Here is a 27,047-nt window from a genome sequence, read left to right as displayed (position 1 = left end):
TTAGCGAGAATGGAACCACTCCCTACTTACCCTCTCATAAAGATCCAGCAGCCTAACCAATTAATTTTGATGGACACTATGCGGTATTCATATTTCTTTTTGGTGAGTCTAGTAGGGATTGTCACACTTGTTTTCAAGCAGATAAAATCTGCAGTGGAGCACCCTGAGATCATCTTATTTTTGGGTGACCTTTTCTTCAAAAGGTGAATGTTGAAAATAGAGTATCAAGCCCATGAATCAGATTGCGGGAAGATAACACAAAAGCTTTGGATTTGATTTGTTCTTTGTGTTGTTCTTACCATATTCCTTTACTTCAAATTGTGTGGTGTAATTCTGTATCAAGGTGTCCTCAAACTTTGCTGAAATGGTCCACAGTCCCAAGCTGTAAATTAAAAAGCATAAACTAGTCATTATCATCATCATCAACATCATTATCATTAAAAACACCATAAGTGTCAAAAACACCATAATTATTCGTAATTATTCGTGAATAATTTCCACCACCATATCTGACTGACCTCCAATGTACAAGGTATGTTAATCTGCTATGGGAAAGCCAGTTAGCACGCTCTCTGATGCTTTGGCGTGGAAAATGATGACAAGCTAATTTTTGGGGCAAAAATCACATATCGAATCTAAAAGTGTTTGAATTTGCATGGAACCACACATTTCGGGAAAGTCAACCCAAATTCAATCCTGTGTGGATTGATCCACTCATCTCTAGCAAGCACATGATTGCCAAAGCTATGAGGTATCCAACTTCCATCCTTTTTTCTCTCACCTTACGAGATCGGGCAACTTATAAGACAAGGACATTATTCCGGTTTCGCTTGTTTGAATATCTTTTTTTACTATGACATTTTCTGGAGTCTGTGGAGAAATGAGAAGATCTTAATCATATAGGCATTGTCTATATTAATGGACTAGCTTAGCAGTCTGCTTTACATCTTCATCTTTATTGCTAAGGTTCCTCCTTCATATGTTTGTCTCATGAACACAATCTCAGTCCATATTCCTTACTGGGGCATATGAGCATCACATGGAAGGCCTTTCTCTGGTTCTCTGAGGAAAGGCCAGAACAGAGGGTCACATTGTATGAGCAGCTCCTTTATGGAGCTTCTTCATGAGGTGATCATAATTTCAATGGGTGGTCGTGGCTTTCCAGCCCCTAGCCAAGGTTGCCAGAAGTGGGATATCAGGCAGGTAGAAGATTACGCTAGGTGATTGTTTTTTGAAGACAGTTGTCTTTGATGGTCCAATGATGAATTGTTGTTTCTTCCAACCTTGGTTCCCCAATGAGCTTGTGTAAATGTGTGAGATTCTTATTCAAATAAAAAGGCTTGTCCATGAATAATGGCCAATCATACGAACAGGAGTACTCATCACAGGCCACTAAACAATGGGCCAGAGCTGCAATGATCTTTTATGTAGATCGCTTACATCCAGCTGTTGTAGGAGCAGATATCTGATGATCGATAGTCAGACACCCGCTGATCTTATATTGATGACTGATCTTACAGATCGATTAGAATAGATTTGGACTACCACTTTCAACATAGCTATTCACCAAACAGGCTCGTTCTATATGTGTGGGCAAAAATACAAAAAATCCATAAAAGAATCTATTTATTTGTCTAAATCAACATGGGTCTCCAAGGTTTGCATTCCCAGGCTCCGACTTTGGGAAGTGTAACCTGTTTAGTCATTGCACATATTAATAGGGAATTTACTTATAACTGGATGGGAGTATTGATAAGTTATTGTATAGCATTTCTATCCATTTACTTTATGCTTTTTGGTCACGGTCTATAAGTATTGTTTGAGCACTGTATGGTGGTGGTTGTTCCTTAGGCATTGTGCAGCACTGTTATTTAGGTACTATATGATATATAATTTTGTAGTCCAAAGCCAGAAAAGACTTGGCACTCTGAAGACTTGGACTCCTAAAGCGACTTCAGTCGCTCTCCCCATGCACTGACTCATACAGAACTCCCGGCTGCATCCAGTATATTTGTCCTGATGAAGGTCCGGATGTGGACCGAAAACTTTCAACTTGCCTTTATGGATGCACATCAATAAACATTTTCATTGCACGCAACAATTTCCTTCAGAGTGCCAAGTCTTTTCTGGTTTTGGACTGTTTTGGGTTGGATACCCTACTTGAGCACCCATCTCACACATTACGAGTGCCGTAGTGCTCCATTTCAACATACAATTTTGTAGAGTTTGTTGGTGACAGCCCTGAATGGCATGGTTGTATGGAAAACCATAGAGAGGTTTTTGTTGCTAACATATGACAACGTTGTTTAGGCACCATAGAGGAAGATGCTGGTATTAATATCTGGAAGGTGTTTGACATTATACCACATTGGGGGCTACAACAGGACACCTGCTAATGTAATGCCAGCCTTGAATCTGTTTAGTCTGTAATTAGAAGGCATGATTCATTTTTGATTTCTGAACTAAACATAATTTTACTGTTTTCTCATACATCAGAGAAGAATACTCTCTTACCAGGAATTCGATGACCACCGGTTTTCTCACTGGTTTTAGATTCGGGGTCATGGTAAAAATTCTGTAGAGAACTTCAGAAGAAAGAAAGTAATATATAAACAACACGTTGATGAGATACAGTCATAGCCAAAAGTATTGACACCCCTGCAATTCTGTCATGTAAAACTCATTTTCGTCCTGAAAATGATTGCAAACACAAATTCTTTGTTATTATTATCTTCATTTAATTTGTCTTAAATGAAAAAAACACAAAAAGAATTGTCCTCAAGCCAAATTGGATATAATTCCACACCAAACATAAAAAAGGGGGTGGACAAAAGTATTGGCACTGTTTGAAAAATCATGTGATGCTTCTCTAATTTATGTAACTAACAGCACCTGTAACTTACCTGTGGCACCTAACAGGTGTTGGCAATAACTAAATCACACTTGCAGCCAGTTGACATGGATTAAAGTTGACTCAACCTCTGTCCTGTGTCCTTGTGTGTACCACATTGAGCATGGAGAAACTGAGAAACCAAATTGTGAGGAAGCATGAGCAATCTCAAGGCTACAAGTCCATCTCCAAAGACCTGAATGTTCCTGTGTCTACCATGCGCAGTGTCATCAAGAAGTTTAAAGCCCATGACACTGTGGCTAACCTCCCTAGATGTGGATGGAAAAGAAAAATTGACAAGAGATTTCAACGCAAGATTGTGTGGATGTTGGATAAAGAACCTCGACTCACATCCAAACAAGTTCAAGCTGCCCTGCAGTCCGAGGGTACAACAGTGTCAACCCGTATTATCCATCGGCATCTGAATGAAAAGTGACTGTATGGTAGGAGACCCACGAAGACCCCACTTGTTACCCCGAGACATAAAAAAGCCAGGCTGGAGTTTGTCAAAACTTACCGTAAAAAGCCTAAAATGTTTTGGAAGAATGTTCTCTGGTCAGATGAGACAAAATTAAGGCTTTTTGGGCAAAGGCATCAACATAGAGTTTACAGGAGAAAAAAAGAGGCATTCAAAGAAAAGAACACGGTCCCTACAGTCAAACATGGCGGAGGTTCCCTGATGTTTTGGGGTTGCTTTGCTGCCTCTGGCACTGGACTGCTTGGCCGTGTGCATGGCATTATGAAGTCTGAAGACTACCAACAAATTATGCAGCATAATGTAGGGCCCAGTGTGAGAAAGCTGGGTCTCCCTCAGAGGCCATGGGTCTTCCAGCAGGACAATGGCCCAAAACATACTTCAAAAAGCACTAGAAAATGGTTTGAGAGAAAGCACTGGAGACTTCTAAGGTGGCCAGCAATGAGTCCAGACCTGAATCCCATAGAACACCTGTGGAGAGATCTAAAAATGGCAGTTTGAAGAAGGCACCCTTCAAATATCAGGGACCTGGAGCAGTTTGCCAAAGAAGAATGGTCTAAAATTCCAGCAGAGCATTGTAAGAAACTCATTGATGGTTACCGGAAGTGGTTGGTCGCAGTTATTTTGGCTAAAGGTTGTGCAACCAAGTATTAGGCTGAGGGTGCCAATACTTTTGTCTGGCCCATTTTTGGAGTTTTGTGTGAAATGATCAATGTTTTGCTTTTTGCTTCATTCTCTTTTGTGTTTTTTCATTTAAGACAAATTAAATGAAGATAATACCAAATAATTTGTGTTTGCAATCATTTTCAGGAAGAAACGGAGTATTATCTGACAGAATTGCAGGGGTGTCAATACTTTTGGCCATGACTGTATAAATGATTTAATAATATAATAATTATACTCTATGTTGAGATCATGGATATGCATGATTTAATATTCACAGACATAGTAGGACCCAGGTCCATGGTGCCACTGTATATGGTTTTCTTTGGCATGGTTTTCACCATTCTTCCGAGACACAAGTGACTCTGTTCGCACAAAGCTCATCATACTGTACACTTTAGATACCTGTCGGCTGAACAATGATCTGGCCGATAGTTCGGCTGGCAGCTCTCTTCCAACACTCTAGTAAACAGGAGCATTCGCTCTACCGAGTGTTCCTAGCCTTGATGGCTGCACTATCATCATTTCCAGGACTCATCATTCTTCTTTACAGTGAAGATCATTCTTAATGACATTGGCTGTATGTTTGGGGTTGTTGTCCTGATACTCAAAAAACTAGGAGATAATCAGATGCCTCCTTGATGGTATTGCATGATGGCTAAGTATCTGCTTGTATTTCTCAGTATTGAGGGCACCAACAAATAGACAATGATGAGGGATTATGATTTTTGCTATACTGTACATAGTAGGGCAGAATCCCTGCTATGTGTAGAACAGGCGATCAGACAATCGCAGCTTCTAGTCTCCTAAGGGTACTATTAAATACAGCAAAAAGTATAAAAAGAAAAGATTTTAAATACATTAAAAATGTAAATAACACAAAAGTTCAAATACCCTCCCTTTTTCGCTATTGAAAATAAAACAATAAAAATATACATATTTGGTATCGGTGAGTTCAGAAATGTCCGATCTATCAAAATGTAAAGTGAATTAATCCGGCGTAACGAGAATGAAATCGAAACTCCATAATTACGTTTCTATGACTGCTGCAACATTGCCATAAAATGCAATAAGAGGCAATCAAAACATCGTATCTACCCCAAAATTGTATCATTAAAAATGTGAGCTCTGGACACAAAAGATAAGCCCTCACCCAGCCCCACGTACTGAAAAATAAAAACGCTTCGGGGCTTAGAAAATGGCGAAAAAGGCACAAACTTTTTTTCATATAAATTTCGAATTTTTTTTCGCTACTTAAATAAAATATAAACTGTATTAGTTTAGTATATGCATACTGATAATGGGGAATTATATTGCTAGGTCAGTTTCAGTTTTACCATGTAGTGATCATGGCAAATTAAAAAAACTAAAGCAATTGAGGAACTGCACTTTTTTTGCAATTTCACCGCACTTGGAGTTTTTTTCAATTTTCCAGCACTCTGTGTAGTAAAATCAATGGTGTCATTCAAAGCTAAAATTCGTCCCACAAATAAACAAGCTCTCACACAACCATATTGATGGAAAAATATAAAAGTTATGCATCTTGGAAGAAGGAGATGAAAAAACGAAAAAAAAAGACAATGCTCCAGGGGTGAAGAGGTTAATAATGTCACAGCATTGTACCTGTAGACCCTGGGGTGTAGATAGGTTTGTCGGTCTGTATGAATATATATCCACTTTGAAAGGACACCAGGACAACTTTCTCCAGAGAGCATTGCGGAGAATTTACGGTCACGTATACAAACTGTTTTTTGTTTGGGTCTTTTTCCAAATTTGCTGAGGGAATCTGGGGGAAACAAAAACAGTCAGTCTAGGGCGATGGTGCCAGAAAGCCTACTTCTTCGACTAGTCACCCATGCAGCCTAGTCCTGCCATTTTAAATAATTTCTTTCTGAACTGACACAGTGCTTCAGGGTAAAAAATACATAGCTGTAATACTGTAGCCAGACTCTGATTCATGCTGCCCGTGGCTCACGATTGATACATCGAGTGATATGTTTCCTTTATTTCCATTGCTTCAGTGGGAGCTCCCAGACCTAAAAACGTGAAATTGATGTTTCATAATGGGAGACTTCAGGATACCGAGGTCTAGTCAGATATTGTCACGGATTTACCGTGACAGAGAGGATCAAGATGACCGCAGCATCTGATTTATCCTACTTCTGCACTGATTAGAAGCACTTCACCTTCATATTAAACAGTGTGAGTTTATTTTAGCAGTGTAGGGGTTAATCTGCTCAGTTGAGAGATCCTGGAGCATTAAGGTTCTGCACTGTGCACTGTTAGCCACTCCTATATAATCTGGGGCCTGGCTAGCACTCATTGTCAGAGCTAGCTTTTGCTGCATGGCTGGAGGTTGTTGGTGGTTATTATTGGAGAATGTGTTTGGAGGATTTATCTGTGATTCTTGCTAGATTTAGGGTATATGCTGATCCATTTCTTCTCCTATTTTGGGTTTTCCCCACCTTCTACTCCCCTGTGTTTTCTTCTGTTATATGTGAGTGTATATTTGTTTGATTGGTATTTTCCTTTATCCCTGTTTGTACTACCTTGTCTGTCTGGTTGGTGTATTGCGGTACACTACTACGCCTTTCTTCCCTGAGTGGAGAAAGGGTACAGGCTGAGGGTGGATTCAGGAGCTAAGGCAAGGTATGTGGCCCTGGTGTCATCACCATTAAAAGTAATCCGAGAAACAGGGTGAGCTAGGGCGCCCCTTGCGTTAGGGTCCAGGGAACGAACCCCAGGTCCTGGGACACCCGACATCAGAGCCGTGACAGATATGCCGCTGGATTATCAAAAACCATATTATGATGGAATTGTGTCAAGTTATTGTGAGAGGGTGAACTAAAGTCATAAACCTAGATACAGAGGACATCAAGTCACAAATTGTAACAAGTAAAAACATCTAGACTGGAACTGAAGCAAAAACTAGAGTTGGATCCAGAATCAGGACAAAGATGGAAGTGGTCAATGACTATAGCAACAAATACCCAAACTTACGTATTCAGTCATTGTTTAAAAACCTCACGGATGGACATTAATATGGGCTAACACTGCAGAAAAGAAAGTTTAACTAAATGATGAGCCGCCTTGTTATGATTGGACTTTGATTGGAGGTACTGTAATCTTACCGTCAACTTATTGGATCCAAAAAATTGATTATTGCTGTTTACTGAGACTCGGCTTGTTACTAAAGTGAATCTCTTCCGGGGAAAGTCATGGATTGAGATGTCAGCATCAAACCCAGTACCCTGTCCATCTACAACAATGGTCTCTTCGCTGTCCACACGCAGCACATTGGGTGTTATCAGGCTGCATCTAATAGATAAAAAAATACATGAACAAAAGAGGTCAATATTTAAAATCTGCCACAGAACATTCTCAATTCTATTACCTGGCCTGTTATGATCCGGTGACCTTGGAGCAGCATGAAAACTTTCACTGGAGTAGGTGGTAACTATACTGACCACAAATCCTGATCTTAACACCGCAACTAGAAGTAGCCGTGGGGTGTACCTAACAAACCCTAGACAACTCGTCACAGCCGGAGGACGAAATACCCCTATAGAGGGAAATAGGAATTCTACCTTGCCTCAGAACAGAACCCCAAAGGAAAGGCAGCCCCCCACAAATGTTGACTGTGAGTAGGAGAGGAAAGACACACACAGGCAGAAAAACAGGATTTAGCACAAGAGGCCACTCTAGCTAAAATAGGAAAGGATAGGACAGAGTACTGTGCGGTCAGTATTAAAACCCTTCCAAAAATTTCCACATCAGATTATACAAAAAATTCCTCCATCTATCTAAAGACGTGGAACGTATATCTGCAACTCCAGAGACTCCTACACTCAGAGCAGGAATACAATCAAAAAACAAGCACACAGCTTGTGTGCCATAGAAAAAGAAACAGACACTTATCTTTGCTGAATTGGCAGCTAAGCAGGAGAAGCCAGACAGAGATCCAACACTTCCCAAGAAACATTGACAACTGGCAAGGACTAATGAGTCCTGCAAACCTAAATACCCCAGTCAGAATTGCAATCAGCAGATACACCTGTCCAGGACTGCAGCCCAGGGACAACTGCATTACCACCTACAACTACCGGAGGGAGCCCAAAAGCAGAATTCACAACACTGGCCCTATGAATTGAGCTGGTCAGGATTAGATAAAAAGATCAGATTTTTATTCCAGACAAATGGAGCCTCCTTTTAAATTGCTTGAATTAGGCATTGCAGCACAGTTCCTAATCCTGAGTATCTTCTAGAAGGATAATAGAAGTTTTTAAACCCTGTGATTTATCATAAATTGTACTGATATCATGAAAAAATGGCAAATCAGTGTGAAAAGAGCATGATGTATGAGGTTTTATGTATCTCATCCTTTATATGTGAGCATAAACTCAACCTCAGTCCATGTAGCAGACACTTCTAATCACCGGCGGTCTATAGACTATGGCTCCATGTCACCAAGGAACAAGTAGAAATTCAATACTAGAAGACGGTTTTCCAACATCGTGTCCAAAAAATACTTTATTTCTCCATAATTAAAAACATAATGATTCCAGAGAACCTGCCTACTCATTTCGAAACTAAATGATCCTTAATCATAACATGCTCCATTAGAAACAGACTCAATAGAAATAAGGCGGTAATGGCGCCAATGATATTATTACTATGTATGATAAGGAAGTAAAAGGCATCTGTCAGTAGGACAGTCTATAAGCCGTCTATATGAGCATGTAGGTCAAAGGAAGCTAAATAAAATGCTACCTTGATATTTCATATTCAATGTCTGATTTGAGAGAAATCCAGGTTTTTCTTAATATGTAAATGAACTGTTAAGATCTATGGGTTGGACATAGATCTCCCCGAGAATCTGCCTCCAGAGCTTGTTATAAATGAAAGGTAACATAGTAACATAGTAACATAGTAACATAGTTAGTAAGGCCGAAAAACGACATTTGTCCATCCAGTTCAGCCTATATTCCATCATAATAAATCCCCAGATCTACGTCCTTCTACAGAACCTAATTGTATGATACAATATTGTTCAGCTCCAGGAAGACATCCAGGCCTCTCTTGAACCCCTCGACTGAGTTCGCCATCACCACCTCCTCAGGCAAGCAATTCCAGATTCTCACTGCCCTAACAGTAAAGAATCCTCTTCTATGTTGGTGGAAAAACCTTCTCTCCTCCAAACGCAAAGAATGCCCCCTTGTGCCCGTCACCTTCCTTGGTATAAACAGATCCTCAGCGAGATATTTGTATTGTCCCCTTATATACTTATACATGGTTATTAGATCGCCCCTCAGTCGTCTTTTTTCTAGACTAAATAATCCTAATTTCGCTAATCTATCTGGGTATTGTAGTTCTCCCATCCCCTTTATTAATTTTGTTGCCCTCCTTTGTACTCTCTCTAGTTCCATTATATCCTTCCTGAGCACCGGTGCCCAAAACTGGACACAGTACTCCATGTGCGGTCTAACTAGGGATTTGTACAGAGGCAGTATAATGCTCTCATCATGTGTATCCAGACCTCTTTTAATGCACCCCATGATCCTGTTTGCCTTGGCAGCTGCTGCCTGGCACTGGCTGCTCCAGGTAAGTTTATCATTAACTAGAATCCCCAAGTCCTTCTCCCTGTCAGATTTACCCAGTGGTTTCCCATTCAGTGTGTAATGGTGACATTGATTCCTTCTTCCCATGTGTATAACCTTACATTTATCATTGTTAAACCTCATCTGCCACCTTTCAGCCCAAGTTTCCAACTTATCCAGATCCATCTGTAGCAGAATACTATCTTCTCTTGTATTAACTGCTTTACATAGTTTTGTATCATCTGCAAATATCGATATTTTACTGTGTAAACCTTCTACCAGATCATTAATGACTATGTTGAAGAGAACAGGTCCCAATACTGACCCCTGCGGTACCCCACTGGTCACAGCGACCCAGTTAGAGACTATACCATTTATAACCACCCTCTGCTTTCTATCACTAAGCCAGTTACTAACCCATTTACACACATTTTCCCCCAGACCAAGCATTCTCATTTTGTGTACCAACCTCTTGTGCGGCACGGTATCAAACGCTTTGGAAAAATCGAGATATACCACGTCCAATGACTCACCGTGGTCCAGCCTATAGCTTACCTCTTCATAAAAACTGATTAGATTGGTTTGACAGGAGCGATTTCTCATAAACCCATGCTGATATGGAGTTAAACAGTTATTCTCATTGAGATAATCCAGAATAACATCCCTCAGAAACCCTTCAAATATTTTACCAACAATAGAGGTTAGACTTACTGGCCTATAATTTCCAGGTTCACTTTTAGAGCCCTTTTTGAATATTGGCACCACATTTGCTATGCGCCAATCCTGCGGAACAGATCCTGTCGCTATAGAGTCCCTAAAAATAAGAAATAATGGTTTATCTATTACATTACTTAGTTCTCTTAGTACTCGTGGGTGTATGCCATCCGGACCCGGAGATTTATCTATTTTAATCTTATTTAGCCGGTTTCGCACCTCTTCTTGGGTTAGATTGGTGACCCTTAATATAGGGTTTTCATTGTTTCTTGGGATTTCACCTAGCATTTCATTTTCCACCGTGAATACCGTGGAGAAGAAGGTGTTTAATATGTTAGCTTTTTCCTCGTCATCTACAACCATTCTATCCTCACTATTTTTTTAAGGGGCCTACATTTTCAGTTTTTATTCTTTTACTATTGATATAGTTGAAGAACAGTTTGGGATTAGTTTTACTCTCCTTAGCAATGTGCTTCTCTGTTTCCTTTTTGGCAGCTTTAATTAGTTTTTTAGATAAAGTATTTTTCTCCCTATAGTTTTTTAGAGCTTCAATGGTGCCATCCTGCTTTAGTAGTGCAAATGCTTTCTTTTTACTGTTAATTGCCTGTCTTACTTCTTTGTTTAGCCAAAGAAGTTCAGTGTTTTTGTGACTCCCTGACAAGTCCCCCTAGTGAAAGACAGGTGAAACTGTACAAAGGTGAGTGCTATCAGTGTGAGATATATTGTTATTGGTCAGGAGAGCAGACTGTCAGTCATTACATGTCTCACACTAGTAAAGCCCCTCTGGAGGCAAATTCTCAGGGGGATCTGTGTCACACCCATAGATCTTAACAGCTCATTTACATATTTTAGATATTTTAGAAAATACATGTGTTTCTGTGGAATAAGATATCGCATTGTAGATATCAAGGTCTAATTTTATTAATCTTCCTATGACCTAAATGTCCATATAGATGGATTAGGAAGGTTGATCCTACTGATAGATTCCCTTTAAGATTACTACAAGTACCGAGTTAATAACTTGTCATGAACAAACGGTGTTGATCACTTCCTCATTTGGGTAAGGAAACCTTTCCGATTGCATTACCGGATAAGCTATTGACATTGTCTATGCATTAACTTAAAAAAATTAAGCAACGCTCCTGATAATTTTACAAGGAGACGGGTTTTGAACATCACTAATGTGTTTTAGGAAGCGGGACATAAACCCAACATATTGAATATTGCATTTCTTGAATTTTATCAAATTGATCATAAATAGACTCTTAGAGTTAAGAAAGGAAAATATCCTTGGCGGGTGATAGATGAGAGGCATACTTTAGAATTACACATTTTGGGACACAAACCAAACTGCCTCTGTCTAGATTTGTGTGAGCGTTTATTAAAAATCAACATTTCAAAACCTGTTGTATGATCACTGGGAGAGATCATATTCCTTATCGAAGGGCTTTGCTAGAAACAAATCCTTGCACTATTGAATATGATCTCTTCCAATGACCATACAACTAATTTTGAGAAGGACGTGTCCCTCAAATAAATTTTCTAAGAGCTTTTACCATAGGTGGGCAGAGAGAATTTGGCATGGGACCGAATATGTATAATTGTAACGTTTGCCTGTCACCTACCACCGGTCAAAAACATACTGCTAGATCCTTTAACTGCAGCTGTACATTTAGGATTAGAAATGAGCCGATCGATCCGAAGAGGATGGAGTTCAGATCAAAAATTGCAGTTAGATGCAAATTTGAACACTTACTGAATCGATTAATAATTTAAAAAAAAATGTCCGGTCCCACATAGTTCCTCCCCGACTACGGTTATTTTGACAAAGCCGATTCACACTGGCTTGAAAACAGCAAAAGTTTCAAAATAGTTACGCATCTCAATGTTGCGCAAACATGTGTTGGCTTTCCAAAGGTTTTTCTGCCAGTTTTCCAGAAAAAAAACTTTGATGAATCCCTCACATAGATAGATTTTTTGTCTATTCTCTTTTATAATTAGGATTAAATGCAGTATTTGTATGTTCTGCATTTTTGTAAATGTAGCTGGACGAGCTTTTTTGAAGACCGGATAACAAAGGCTGCCAGTATTCGGTTTTGTTTAGGTTTCCTAATCCAATTTTTAAAAGTAAAACCAAGTTGTGGATCATAAAGGAGGAGAAAGTATAATGCAGTGAATCCCACATTCACACCTCAGCTACCTCCTATTGGTCATGTTTTAAACATTTACTTGGAATGGCACCAGGGATGTATCTACAGTCCGTGCCTTATAAATTTTGTGCTTTCTCTAGACAGGATGCCCTCCAACCATCACCTGTTGGGTCCCGAAGCAGTTCCATTGAGAAACCCTGATACAAAGGAAATATACGACTTTGCATCTTTTGTTTTAGGATATTTTACTACATTAAAATGATATTATTTATCCCTAGAAAAATCGGATTTAAACTTGTACACTAGCACCATTACCCCCTTAACTCCCATGGGTGGTTTGCACCTTAATATGACAGGGCCAATTTTTACAGTTCTGACCACTGTCCCTTAGGCCAGTCTCACACATCCAGATAATTCCGGTACCGGAAAAATCGGTACCGGAATTATCCGTGTCCGTGTGTCCATGAGCTCACGTAGGCCATCCGTGTGGCACACGTGCGGCACACGTGTGCCGCCCGTGTGCCGACTGGGTACCACACGGAGCATGCAGGAGACAGCACTAGAGATAAGCGCTGTCCCCTGCATCTGGTGCAGAAGCCACAATTCATATCTTCTCTCCAGCAGCATTCGCTGGAAAGAAGATATGAAAAATACTTTTTTTTTTTTCGTGTTTAAAATAAAGATCCCTGTCCCCAACCCCCTCCCACCCCTTGTGCGCCTGCCCGCTATTATTTAAATACTCACCCGGCTCCCTCGCAGCGTCCTGTCCTCACCGCAGCTTCTCCTGTATGAGCGGTCACATGGTGCCGCCCATTACAGTGATGAATATGTGGCTCCACCCCTATGGGAGGTGGAGCCGCATATTCATGACTGTAATCGGCGGCACCACGTGACCTCTCATACAGGAGAAGGTGCGGCGAGGACAGGACGCTGCGAGGGAGATGGGTGAGTATTTAAATAACAGCGGGGGATGCACAGGGGGAGGGAGGGGGTGAGGACAGGGATCTTTATTTTAAGAACGAAAAAAAAAAGGATTTTTCATATCTTCTTTCCAGCGAATGCTGCTGGAGAGAAGATATGAATGGCGGCTTCAGCACCACGTGGGGGGGACAGCGCTTACTGTAGCGCTGTCTCCTGCATGGCAAACGGACTGCACATGGACAGCGTCCGTGTGTGGTACGTGTTTTACACGGACCCATTGACTTTAATGGGTCCGTGTAATCCGTGCGCTCCCACGAACACTGACATGTCTCCGTGTTTTGCACACAGACACATGGTCCGTGAAAACACGCTGACATGTGCAGAGACACATTGATGTCTACGTGAGTCAGTGTCTCCGGTACGTGAGGAAACTGTCACCTCACGTACCGGAGCCACTGACGTGTGAAATCAGGTTATAACTCTGGAATGCTTCACCTGATCCTGATTATTCCGACAATGTTTCCTCGAGACATATTGCACTTCATGATAGTGGTAAAATTTCTTTGATATTGCCTGCGTTTATTTGTGAAAAAAAATGGAAATGTGGTGAAAATTTTGAACATTTCGCAATTTTCCAACTTTGAATTTTTATGCCCTTAAATCACAGAGATATGTCACACAAAATACTTAATAAGTAACATTTCCCACATGTCTACTTTACATCAGCACAATTTTGGAACTAACATTTATTTTTGTTAGGGAGTTATAAGGGTTAAAAGTAATTTCTCATTTTTACAACACCATTTTGTTTTAGGGACCACATCACATTTGAAGTCACTTTGAGGGGTCTATATGATAGAAAATAACCAAGTGTGACACCATTCTAAAAACTACACCCCTCAAGGTGCTCAAAACCATATTCAAGAAGTTTATTAACCCTTCAGATGTTTCACAGGAATTTTTGGAATGTTTAAAAAAAATGAACATTTAACATTTTTTCACAAAAAATTTACTTCAGCTCCAATTTGTTTTATTTTACCAAGGGTAACAGGAGAAATTGGACCCCTAAGTTTGTTTTCCAATTTGTCCTGAGTACGCTGATACCCCATATGTTTGGGTAAACCCCTGTTTGGGCACACGGGAGAGCTGGGGAGGGAAGGAGCACGGTTTTACTTTTTCAATGCAGAATTGGCTGGAATTGAGATCGGACGCCATGTCGCAACTGGAGAGCCCCTGATGTGCCTAAACAGTGGAAACCCCCCAATTCTAACTGAAACCCTAACCCAAACACACCCCTAACCCTAATCCCAACTGTAAATGTAATCCAAACCCTAACCCTAACTTTAGCCCCAACCCTAACCCTAACTTTAGCCCCAACCCTAACCCTAATGGAAAAATGGCAATAAATAAATTTTTAAAAATTTTATTATTTTCCCTAACTAAGGGGGTGATGAAGGGGGGTTGATTTACTTTTATAGTGGGTTTTTGTAGCGGACTTTTATGATTGGCAGCCGTCACACACTAAAAGATGCTTTTTATTGCAAAAAATAGTTTTTGCGTCTCCACATTTTGAGATCTACAATATTTCCATATTTTGGTCAACAGAGTTATGTGATATCTTATTTTTTGCGGGACGAGTTGCCGTTTTTATTGGTACCATTTTTGGGCATGTAACATTTTTTATTTGCCTTTTATTCCGATTTTTGTGAGATAGAATGAACAAAAACCAGCTATTCATGAATTTCTTTGGGGGGCGCTTATACCATTCCACATTTTGTAAAATTGATAAAGCAGTTTTATTCTTCGGGTCAGAACGATTACAGCGATACCTCATTTATATTTTTTATGTTTTGGTGCTTTTATATGATAAAAACTATTTTATATAAAAAATAAATATTTTTGCATCGCTTTATTCTGAGGACTATAACTTTTTTATTTTTTCATTGATGACGCTGTATGGTGACTCGTTTTTTGTGGATGTTTTCAGTGTTACCATGGTTTTGGCCACCTCCCTGCAAGACATAGAAGGCCCCCGCGGCCATTTTGGATCAGAGCCTGCAGGGAGGAAGGTAGGAGATTCTCGGAGCAACGCTATCACATCACGTTGCTCCAAGGGTCTCAGGGAAGCCCGCAGGGAGCCCCCTCCCTGCTCGATGCCTCCCTATGCCGTTGGAACGCTGCGATCATGTTTGATCGCAGTGTCTTGGGGGTTAATGTGCCGGGAGCGGTCCGTGACAGCTCCTGGCACATAGTGCCGAATGTCAGCTGTAATAATCAGCTGACACCCGCCTATGATGTACTATCCCGTCACTGGGAATTAATCCCAGGTCACCTCGATGGGATAGTGCGTCATATGGGATAAAGGGGTTAATAATGAGCAACAAATTAAAAAAAAAGTTGAATCCTGAGCTACATAAGGGTATTTTCAAAAGGTACATGTTTGAAATGCATTTTGTTTTTGTGCTTAAAATGTTTTTTTTTACAAAAAAAGAATGAAAATCCCTGAAATCTCATACACATGCTGCTCTTTTCCCTTTCGCATTTTAACCATCAAAGCAATTTAACCCCTTAGTGACAGAGCCAATTTGGTACTTAATGACCGAGCCAATTTGTACAATTCTGACCACTGTCACTTTATGAGGTTATAACTCTGGAACACTTTAACAGATCCAGCTGATTCAGAGATTTTTTTTCATGACATATTGTACTTCATGACAGTGGTAACATTTCTTCGATATTACTTGCGATTATTTATGAAAAAATTGGAAATATGGCGAAAATTTTTACAATTTTGCAAGTTTAAAACTTTCTATTTTTTGCCCTTAAATCAGAGAGATATGTCACAAAAATAGTTAATAAATAACATTTCCCACAAGCCTACTTTACATCAGCACAATTTTGGAAACAAAAATTGTTTTTATTAGGGAGTTATAAGGGTTAAAAGTTGACCAGCAATTTCTCATTTTTACAACACCATTTTTTTTTAGGGACCACATCTCATTTAAAGTTATTTTGAGGGGTCTATATGATAGAAAATAACCAAGTGTGACACCATTCTAAAATCTGCACCCCTCAAGGTGCTCAAAACCACAATCAAGAAGTTTATTAACTCTTTACGTGCTTCACAGGAACTGAAATAACGTGGAAGGAAAAAATGAACATTTAACTTTTTTTTGCAAACATTTTACTTCAGAACCTTTTTTTTTTATTTTCACAAGTGTAAAAACAGAAATGTAGCCATAAATTTTGTTGTACAATTTCTCCTGAATACGCCAATACCCCATATGTGGGGGTAAACCACTGTTTGGGCGCACCGCAGAGCTTGGAAGTGAAGGAGCGCCGTTTTACTTTTTCAATGTAGAATTGGCTGGAATTGAGATCGGAAGTCATGCCGCGTTTAGAGAACCCCTGATGTGCCTAAACAGTAGAAACCCCCCACAAGTGACCCCATTTTGGAAACTAGAGCCCCCATGGAACTTATCTAGATGTATGGTGAGAACTATGAATGCCCAAGTGCTTCACAGAAGTTTATAATGCAGAGTAGTGAAAATAAAAAATAAAACATTTCCACAAAAAAGATTTTTTAGCCCCCAAGTTTTTATTTTCACAAGGGTAACAAGAAAAATTGGAGCCCAAAAGATGTCCAATTTGTCCTGAGTATGCTGGTACCTCATATGTGGGAGTAAACAACTGTTTGGGCGCACGGCAGAGCTCGGTAGGGAAGGAGTGCCGTTTTGGAATGCAGACTTTGATAGAATGGTCTGCAGGCGTTATGTTGTGTTTGCAGAGCCCCTGATGTACCTAAACGAGACCCCCCACAAGTGACCACATTTTGGAAAAAGGACCCCCCAAGGAACTTATCTAGATGTGCGGTGAGAACTTTGAATGCCCAAGTGCTTCACAGAAGTTTATAATGCAGAGTCATGAAAATAAAAAAAAATAAAATTTTCCACAAAAAAGATTTTTAGCCCCCAGGTTTATATTTTCACAAGGGTAACAAGAGAAAATGGACCACAAAAGTTGTTGTCCAATTTGTGGTTTCTGGTTATGTTGTGTTTGCAGAGCCCCTGATGTACATAAACAGTAGAAACCCCCCACAAGTGACCCCATTTTGGAAACGAGACCCCCCAAGGAACTTATCTAGATGTGTGGGGAGAACTTTGAATGCCCAAGTGCTTCACAGATGTTTATAACGCAGAGTCGTGAAAATAAAAATAAAAATTTTTCCACAAAAAAGATTTTTTTAGGCCCCCAAGTTATTTTCACAAGAGTAACAGGAGAAATTGGACCCCAAAAGTTGTTGTCCAATTTATCCTGAGTACGCTGATGCTCCATATGTGGGGGTAAACTACTGTTTGGGTGCACGGCAGAGCTCAGAAGGGAGGGAGCATCATTTGACTTTTTGAGCGCAAAATTGCTGTCATGTTTGGAGACCCCCTGATGTACCTAAACAGTGGAAACCCCCCAATTCTAACTCCAACCCTAACCCCAACACACCCCTAACCCTAATCCCAACCCGATCCATAATCCTAATCACAACCCGAACGATAATCACAACCCTAACCCCAAAACAACCCTTATCTCAACCCTAACCATAACCCTAATCAAAACCCTAAATCCAACACACCCCTAATCCTAATCTCAATCCTAACCTCAAACCTAACCCTAATCCCAATACACCCCTAACCCTAATCCCAACCCTAACCTTAACCCTAATCCCAAACCTAACCCTAATCCCAAGCGTAACCCTAATGCCAACCCTAACCCTAATACCAACCCTAATCCAAACCCTAACCCTAATCCAAACCCTAACCCTAATCCCAACTCTAACCCTAACTTTAGCCGCAACCCTAGCCCTATCTTTAGCCCCAACCCTAGCCCTAACTTTAGGCCCAACCCTAACTTTAGCCCCAACCCTAACCCTAGCCCTAACCCTAAATTTAGCCCCAACCCTAACCCTAACTTGAAATTTAGCCCCAACCCTAACCCTAGACCTAACTTTAGCCCCAACCCTAACCCTAGCCCTAAGGCTACTTTCACACTTGCGTCGTGTGGCATCTGTCGCGATCCGTTGTTTTGAACAAAAACGGATCCTGCAAATGTGCCTGCAGGATGCTTTTTTGCCCATAGACTTGTATTGCCGACGGATGGCCACACGTCGCGTTTGTCGTGCACTGGATCTGTTGTGTTTTGGCAGACCATCGTCACAAAAAAAGTTCAATGTAACCTTTTTTTTGTATGTCGCGTCCGCCATTTCCGACCGTGCGTGCGTGGCCGTAACTCTGCCCCCTCCTCCCCAGGACATAGACTGGGCAGCGGATGCGTTGAAAAACTGCATCCACTGCCCACGTTGTGCACAATTTTCACAACGTGCATCGGTACGTCGGGTGTTATGTTTGCTAATGACAGGTGTTATGAAGGCAATCCAGAAACACAGTGTGCTTAGCGATCAGAGCGCACACAGTGATCTGACAAATACCCAAAAATACAAGAACGAGCTCTGAGACGTGGAAACTCTGTAGACTGCACACCTGATCCTATCCTAAACACAACTAAAAGCGGCTGTGGATTGCGCCTAACAACTACCTAGGCAACTCGGCACAGCCTAAGAAACTAGCTAGCCTGAAGATAGAAAAATAGGCCTGACTTGCCCCAGAGAAATTCCCCAAAGGAAAAGGCAGCCCCCCACATATAATGACTGTGAGTAAGATGAAAAGACAAAACGTAGGGATGAAATAGATTCAGCAAAGTGGGGCCCGATATTCTAGGACAGAGCGAGGACAGTAAAGCGAACTTTGCAGTCTACAAAAAACCCTAAAGCAAAACCACGCAAAGGGGGCAAAAAAACCCCACCGTGCCGAACTAACGGCACGGCGGTACACCCCTTTGCGTCTCAGAGCTTCCAGCAAAACAAAAGACAAGCTGGACAGAAAAAAAGCAACAAAAAAGCAAAAGGCACTTAGCTATACAGAGCAGCAGGTCACAGGAACAATCAGGAGAAGCTCAGATCCAACACTGAAACATTGACAAGGAGCAAGGATAGCAGCATCAGGCGGAGTTAAGTAATGAAGCAGTTAACGAGCTCACCAGAACACCTGAGGGAGGAAGCTCAGAAGCTGCAGTACCACTTGTGACCACAGGAGTGAATTCAGCCACAGAATTCACAACAGTACCCCCCCTTGAGGAGGGGTCACCGAACCCTCACCAGAGCCCCCAGGCCGACCAGGATGAGCCGCATGAAAGGCACGAACAAGATCGGAAGCATGAACATCAGAGGCAAAAACCCAGGAATTATCTTCCTGAGCATAACCCTTCCATTTAACCAGATACTGGAGTTTCCGTCTAGAAACACGAGAATCCAAAATCTTCTCCACAATATACTCCAATTCCCCCTCCACCAAAACCGGGGCAGGAGGCTCAACAGATGGAACCATAGGTGCCACGTATCTCCGCAACAACGACCTATGGAATACATTATGTATGGAAAAGGAGTCTGGGAGGGTCAAACGAAAAGACACAGGATTGAGAACCTCAGAAATCCTATATGGACCAATAAAACGAGGTTTAAATTTAGGAGAGGAAACCTTCATAGGAATATGACGAGAAGATAACCAAACCAGATCCCCAACACGAAGTCGGGGACCCACACGGCGTCTGCGATTAGCGAAAAGTTGAGCTTTCTCCTGGGACAAGATCAAATTGTCCACTACCTGAGTCCAGATCTGCTGCAACCTATCCACCACAGAATCCACACCAGGACAGTCCGAAGACTCAACCTGTCCTGAAGAGAAACGAGGATGGAACCCAGAATTGCAAAAAAATGGAGAAACCAAGGTAGCCGAGCTGGCCCGATTATTAAGGGCGAACTCAGCCAACGGCAAAAAGGACACCCAATCATCCTGGTCTGCAGAAACAAAACATCTCAGATATGTTTCCAAGGTCTGATTGGTTCGTTCGGTCTGGCCATTAGTCTGAGGATGGAAAGCCGAGGAAAAGGATAGGTCAATGCCCATCCTACCACAAAAGGCTCGCCAAAACCTTGAAACAAACTGGGAACCTCTGTCAGAAACAATATTCTCAGGAATGCCATGCAACCGAACCACATGCTGAAAGAACAAAGGTACCAAATCAGAGGAGGAAGGCAATTTAGCCAAGGGCACCAGATGGACCATTTTAGAAAAGCGATCACAGACCACCCAAATGACTGACATCTTTTGAGAAACGGGAAGGTCAGAAATGAAATCCATCGAAATATGTGTCCAAGGCCTCTTTGGGACCGGCAAGGGCAAAAGCAACCCACTGGCACGAGAACAGCAGGGCTTAGCCCTAGCACAAATCCCACAGGACTGCACAAAAGTACGTACATCCCGTGACAGAGATGGCCACCAGAAGGATCTAGCCACTAACTCTCTGGTACCAAAGATTCCAGGATGACCAGCCAACACCGAACAATGAAGTTCAGAGATAAGTTTATTAGTCCACCTATCAGGGACGAACAGTTTCTCTGCTGGACAACGATCAGGTTTATTCGCCTGAAATTTTTGCAGCACCCGCCGCAAATCAGGGGAGATGGCAGACACAATGACTCCTTCCTTGAGGATACCCGCTGGCTCAGATAAACCCGGAGAGTCGGGCACAAAACTCCTAGACAGAGCATCCGCCTTCACATTTTTAGAGCCCGGAAGGTACGAAATCACAAAGTCGAAGCGGGCAAAAAATAACGACCAACGGGCCTGTCTAGGATTCAAGCGCTTGGCAGACTCGAGATAAGTCAAGTTCTTATGATCAGTCAATACCACCACGCGATGCTTAGCTCCTTCAAGCCAATGACGCCACTCCTCGAATGCCCACTTCATGGCCAGCAACTCTCGATTGCCCACATCATAATTACGCTCAGCGGGCGAAAACTTCCTGGAAAAGAAAGCACATGGTTTCATCACTGAGCAATCAGAACCTCTCTGTGACAAAACCGCCCCTGCTCCAATCTCAGAAGCATCAACCTCGACCTGGAACGGAAGAGAAACATCTGGCTGACACAACACAGGGGCAGAACAAAAACGACGCTTCAACTCCTGAAAAGCTTCCACAGCAGCAGAAGACCAATTAACCAAATCAGCACCCTTCTTGGTCAAATCGGTCAATGGTTTGGCAATGCTAGAAAAATTACAGATGAAGCGACGATAAAAATTAGCAAAGCCCAGGAACTTTTGCAGACTTTTCAGAGATGTCGGCTGAATCCAATCCTGGATGGCTTGGACCTTAACTGGATCCATCTCGATAGTAGAAGGGGTAAAGATGAACCCTAAAAATGAAACTTTCTGCACACCGAAGAGACACTTTGATCCCTTCACAAACAAAGAGTTAGCACGCAGGACCTGAAAAACCATTCTGACCTGCTTCACATGAGACTCCCAATCATCTGAGAAGATCAAAATGTCATCCAAGTAAACAATCAGGAATTTATCCAGATACTCACGGAAGATGTCATGCATAAAAGACTGAAACACAGATGGAGCATTGGCAAGTCCGAACGGCATCACTAGATACTCAAAATGACCCTCGGGCGTATTGAATGCAGTTTTCCATTCATCTCCTTGCCTGATTCTCACCAGATTATACGCACCACGAAGATCTATCTTAGTGAACCAACTAGCCCCCTTAATCCGAGCAAACAAGTCAGATAACAATGGCAAGGGATACTGAAATTTAACAGTGATCTTATTAAGAAGGCGGTAATCAATACACGGTCTCAGCGAACCATCCTTCTTGGCTACAAAGAAGAACCCTGCTCCCAGTGGTGATGACGATGGGCGAATATGTCCCTTCTCCAGGGATTCCTTCACATAACTGCGCATAGCGGCGTGTTCGGGCACGGATAAATTAAATAATCGACCTTTAGGGAATTTACTACCAGCAATCAAATTGATAGCACAATCACAATCCCTATGCGGAGGTAGAGCATCGGACTTGGGCTCTTCAAATACATCCTGATAATCAGACAAGAACTCTGGGACCTCAGAAGGGGTGGATGACGAAATCGACAAAAATGGAACATCACTAGAGTTGAGCGACCTTGACCTTTTTAGAGTCGAGCCGGGTTTTGCGAAACCCGACTATGTCCAAAGTCGGGTCGAGTGAAATCGGCCGATTATGACGTAAAGTCGGGATCGACCGAAACACGAAACCCAATGCAAGTCAATGGGGCAGCATAGTCGGCAGTGAGTGGGGGCCAGGAAAACACCTAGAGTGGCCATTTTAATGTCAAAACCATCCATTCTTCTTAATGAAGCTTGTCAAGCGTAATTTACCTTATAATAATTGGAAGGCATTTGAAATTGGGGGTCATTTGGCTAAAGTTGTGGGGGGTAGGGCTGGTTCAAGTAATTAGTGGGCCCAGGAAATCTGGACCACGTCACGGCAGTGGAGCAGGGAGAGGTAAGTATTTCAACTTTGCAAGTGCTGTGAACCTGAGCAAGCAGGGGGGGCCCACTCGTTGGCATTGGCACTGGCACAGGGCCCCTCAAAGTACAGCGGTGTGTTTGCACGGCGGGGGCGCCTCCCACCGGCAGCAACACTTTTGCGTACTATGAGAGGCCCTGTGCCAGTGACGTCGCCAACTAGTATTCCTCCCCCCACCTGATGAAGGAACCTGCACTTTCATCTGCACCTTCCTCTTTGTCCCCGTGTAAGGTGGTATGGTATGCGGGAAGAGCAACCTGACTTTCAGCAGGGTCACAATGTTGTTGTGTAGCGTGCACGGGGAATGTTGCGTTATGGGTCAATGTACCAGCAGACTCATCTATCACTGGCTGGGCAATGGGCACGATGAAGTGGAAACACAGATATAGGCCCAAAGAAGAAAGTGGGCTAAATGCAGTTCAAAATTGGTAACACAGGAATAACCAGGGGGCATTGCAGTGGAGGACAACTGGAATGAGAGGCTGACACAGAGAGTAGGGCCAAATCAGTAAGTAGTCGAAATGCAGTTCAAAATTGGCAACCGTAGTAAACAGGCGGCACAGCTTTGTTCAGTGGAGGAGAACAGCAAGGAGTGGCAGACACCGATAGTAGGCCCCAAACCAACTAGTACGCCAAATGCAGTTGTTCCATTTAACCACAATTTAATGAGAGCCTGAAGATAGAAGCTCAGGAAAGGCAACCTGGGGAACACCTTGGAGTGTAACACACCATCTCTCTCCACCCCATACCCATTTTGTATGGCCTAATGCAGTGTACTTTTCTACAACTACTAAACGAGAGTCGGAAGACCGAAGCAATGGCAAGGAAACCTGGGGAACACCTTAGAGTGTAACACACCCTCTCTCTACACCCCATACCCAATTTGAAGGCCTAATGCAGTGTAGTTTCCAAGAACTACTAAACGAGAGCCGGAAGATCGAAGCTCAGGAAAGGCAACCTGGGGAACACCTTGGAGTGTAACACACCCTCTCGCTACACCCCATACCCAATTTGAAGGCCTAATGCAGCGTAGTTTCCAACAACTACTAAACGAGAGCCGGAAGATCGAAGCTCAGGAAAGGCAACCTGGGGAACACCTTGGAGTGTAACAAACCCTCTCTCTACACCCCATACCCAATTTGTAGGCCTAATGCAGCGTAGTTTCCGACAACTACTAAACGAGAGCATGAAGATCGAAGCTCAGGAAAGGCAACCTGGGGAACACCTTGGAGTGTAACACACCCTCTCTCTACACCCCATACCCAATTTGTAGGCCTAATGCAGCGTAGTTTCCGACAACTACTAAACGAGAGCCGGAATATCGAAGCTCAGGAAAGGCAACCTGGGGAACACCTTGGAGTGTAACACACCCTCTCTCTACGCCCCATACCCAATTTGTAGGCCTAATGCAGCGTAGTTTCCGACAACTACTAAACGAGAGCCGGAATATCGAAGCTCAGGAAAGGCAACCTGGGGAACACCTTGGAGTGTAACACACCCTCTCTCTACACCCCATACCCAATTTGAAGGCCTAATGCAGTGTAGTTTCCAAGAACTACTAAACGAGAGCCGGAAGATCGAAGCTCAGGAAAGGCAACCTGGGGAACACCTTGGAGTGTAACACACCCTCTCGCTACACCCCATACCCAATTTGAAGGCCTAATGCAGCGTAGTTTCCAACAACTACTAAACGAGAGCCGGAAGATCGAAGCTCAGGAAAGGCAACCTGGGGAACACCTTGGAGTGGAACACACCATCTCTCTACACCCCATACCCAATTTGAAGGCCTAATGCAGAGTAGTTTCCAAGAACTACTAAACGAGAGCCGGAAGATCGAAGCTCAGGAAAGGCAACCTGGGGAACACCTTGGAGTGTAACACAACGTCTCTCTACACGACGGAAGGGCTGATTCTTAGGAAGGAAGGCTGTTGGAAATAAGCATTGCGCGTCCGAGGGTGATTATATTCTTATTAGGTATATACTCACCCTCGGACGCGCCCTGCTTCTTTATTTGGAATGAATGTTTATTTGCAATGTGGTGTTGACTTTCTCTATTATTTTGGTAATTAATGATTTTATTATTTTCATTATTTTGCATCTTCTCGGCAATAATATAAAGAAGACGCGACAGGACAACACTCGGTGGATGCCATATGTGTGTTTTCAATTTAAAAAAACTTTCAGTTAACTACTTGCAGGAGAAAGTAATTGTAGCTGGTGGCCATTTTTAGTACTGTACCAGATTAGAGTTGTGTGTTTGTTTTTAATGTTAAAATGTCTGCATTTGATATCTCACCAGTATTTTCTTTTTTATAAGCAAAATACTTATTTTTATATTTTCTGATGTTGGTTCCAGGGGTACACGGCCAGCAGTGCCCTGGTCAGTGTAGTAGTAGTTGAAAGAATGGACCGCAGACAGGCATCGAAGGCCTAAAATAATAACACATGGCTGTAGGCAATTTTAAATTGGTTCCAGGGGTACACGGACAGCAGTGGTGTGGTCAGTGGAGGCCTAGTGGAAGGAGTGACCGCAGACAGGCATCGAAGGCCTAAAATAATAACACATGGCTGTAGGCAATTTTAAATTGGTTCCAGGGGTACACGGGCAGCAGTGACCTGGTCAGTGTAGTAGTAGTTGAAAGAATGGACCGCAGACAGGCATCGAAGGCCTAAAATAAAAAAATTGGGCTGGCTGTAGGCAATTTTAAATTGGTTCCAGGGGTACACGGGCAGCAGTGGTGTGGTCAGTGGAGGCCTAGTGGAAGGAGTGACCGCAGACAGGCATCGAAGGCCTAAAATAATAACACATGGCTGTAGGCAATTTTAAATTGGTTCCAGGGGTACACGGGCAGCAGTGACCTGGTCAGTGTAGTAGTAGTTGAAAAAATGGACCGCAGACAGGCATCGAATGCCTAAAATAATAACACATGGCTGTAGGCAATTTTAAATTGGTTACAGGGGTACACGGACAGCAGTGACCTGGTCAGTGTAGTAGTAGTTGAAAGAATGGACCGCAGACAGGCATCGAAGGCCTAAAATAAAAAAATTGGGCTGGCTGTAGGCAATTTTAAATTGGTTCCAGGGGTACACGGACAGCAGTGGTGTGGTCAGTGGAGGCCTAGTGGAAGGAGTGACCGCAGACAGGCATCGAAGGCCTAAAATAATAACACATGGCTGTAGGCAATTTTAAATTGGTTCCAGGGGTACACGGACAGCAGTGGTGTGGTCAGTGGAGGCCTAGTGGAAGGAGTGACCGCAGACAGGCATCGAAGGCCTAAAATAATAACACATGGCTGTAGGCAATTTTAAATTGGTTCCAGGGGTACACGGGCAGCAGTGACCTGGTCAGTGTAGTAGTAGTTGAAAGAATGGACCGCAGACAGGCATCGAAGGCCTAAAATAAAAAAATTGGGCTGGCTGTAGGCAATTTTAAATTGGTTCCAGGGGTACACGGGCAGCAGTGGTGTGGTCAGTGGAGGCCTAGTGGAAGGAGTGACCGCAGACAGGCATCGAAGGCCTAAAATAATAACACATGGCTGTAGGCAATTTTAAATTGGTTCCAGGGGTACACGGGCAGCAGTGACCTGGTCAGTGTAGTAGTAGTTGAAAAAATGGACCGCAGACAGGCATCGAATGCCTAAAATAATAACACATGGCTGTAGGCAATTTTAAATTGGTTACAGGGGTACACGGACAGCAGTGACCTGGTCAGTGTAGTAGTAGTTGAAAGAATGGACCGCAGACAGGCATCGAAGGCCTAAAATAAAAAAATTGGGCTGGCTGTAGGCAATTTTAAATTGGTTCCAGGGGTACACGGACAGCAGTGGTGTGGTCAGTGGAGGCCTAGTGGAAGGAGTGACCGCAGACAGGCATCGAAGGCCTAAAATAATAACACATGGCTGTAGGCAATTTTAAATTGGTTCCAGGGGTACACGGACAGCAGTGGTGTGGTCAGTGGAGGCCTAGTGGAAGGAGTGACCGCAGACAGGCATCGAAGGCCTAAAATAATAACACATGGCTGTAGGCAATTTTAAATTGGTTCCAGGGGTACACGGGCAGCAGTGACCTGGTCAGTGTAGTAGTAGTTGAAAAAATGGACCGCAGACAGGCATCGAATGCCTAAAATAATAACACATGGCTGTAGGCAATTTTAAATTGGTTCCAGGGGTACACGGGCA

The 27,047-nt window shown here is 42.6% G+C and overlaps 1 protein-coding gene across 1 annotated transcript in view; it reads right to left on the bottom strand.

Moving 5' to 3' along the window:
* The window catches only part of LOC138674680 (A.superbus venom factor 1-like), a 217,499-nt gene that overhangs the window by 163,153 nt on the left and 27,299 nt on the right, over positions 1-27,047 (bottom strand). Inside the window, exons 3-7 of the mRNA XM_069762495.1 lie at positions 7,160-7,346; positions 5,652-5,814; positions 2,515-2,585; positions 782-870; positions 300-382 (exon numbers count right to left, since the gene is read on the bottom strand). Coding sequence (XP_069618596.1) covers positions 300-382; positions 782-870; positions 2,515-2,585; positions 5,652-5,814; positions 7,160-7,346 — 593 coding nt within the window. The remainder of the gene's footprint in view (positions 1-299; positions 383-781; positions 871-2,514; positions 2,586-5,651; positions 5,815-7,159; positions 7,347-27,047) is intronic.

Source organism: Ranitomeya imitator, chromosome 4 (genome assembly GCF_032444005.1).
Source record: "Ranitomeya imitator isolate aRanImi1 chromosome 4, aRanImi1.pri, whole genome shotgun sequence".
Classification (NCBI taxonomy): domain Eukaryota; kingdom Metazoa; phylum Chordata; class Amphibia; order Anura; family Dendrobatidae; genus Ranitomeya; species Ranitomeya imitator.
This window is presented reverse-complemented; position numbering and strand designations above follow the sequence as displayed.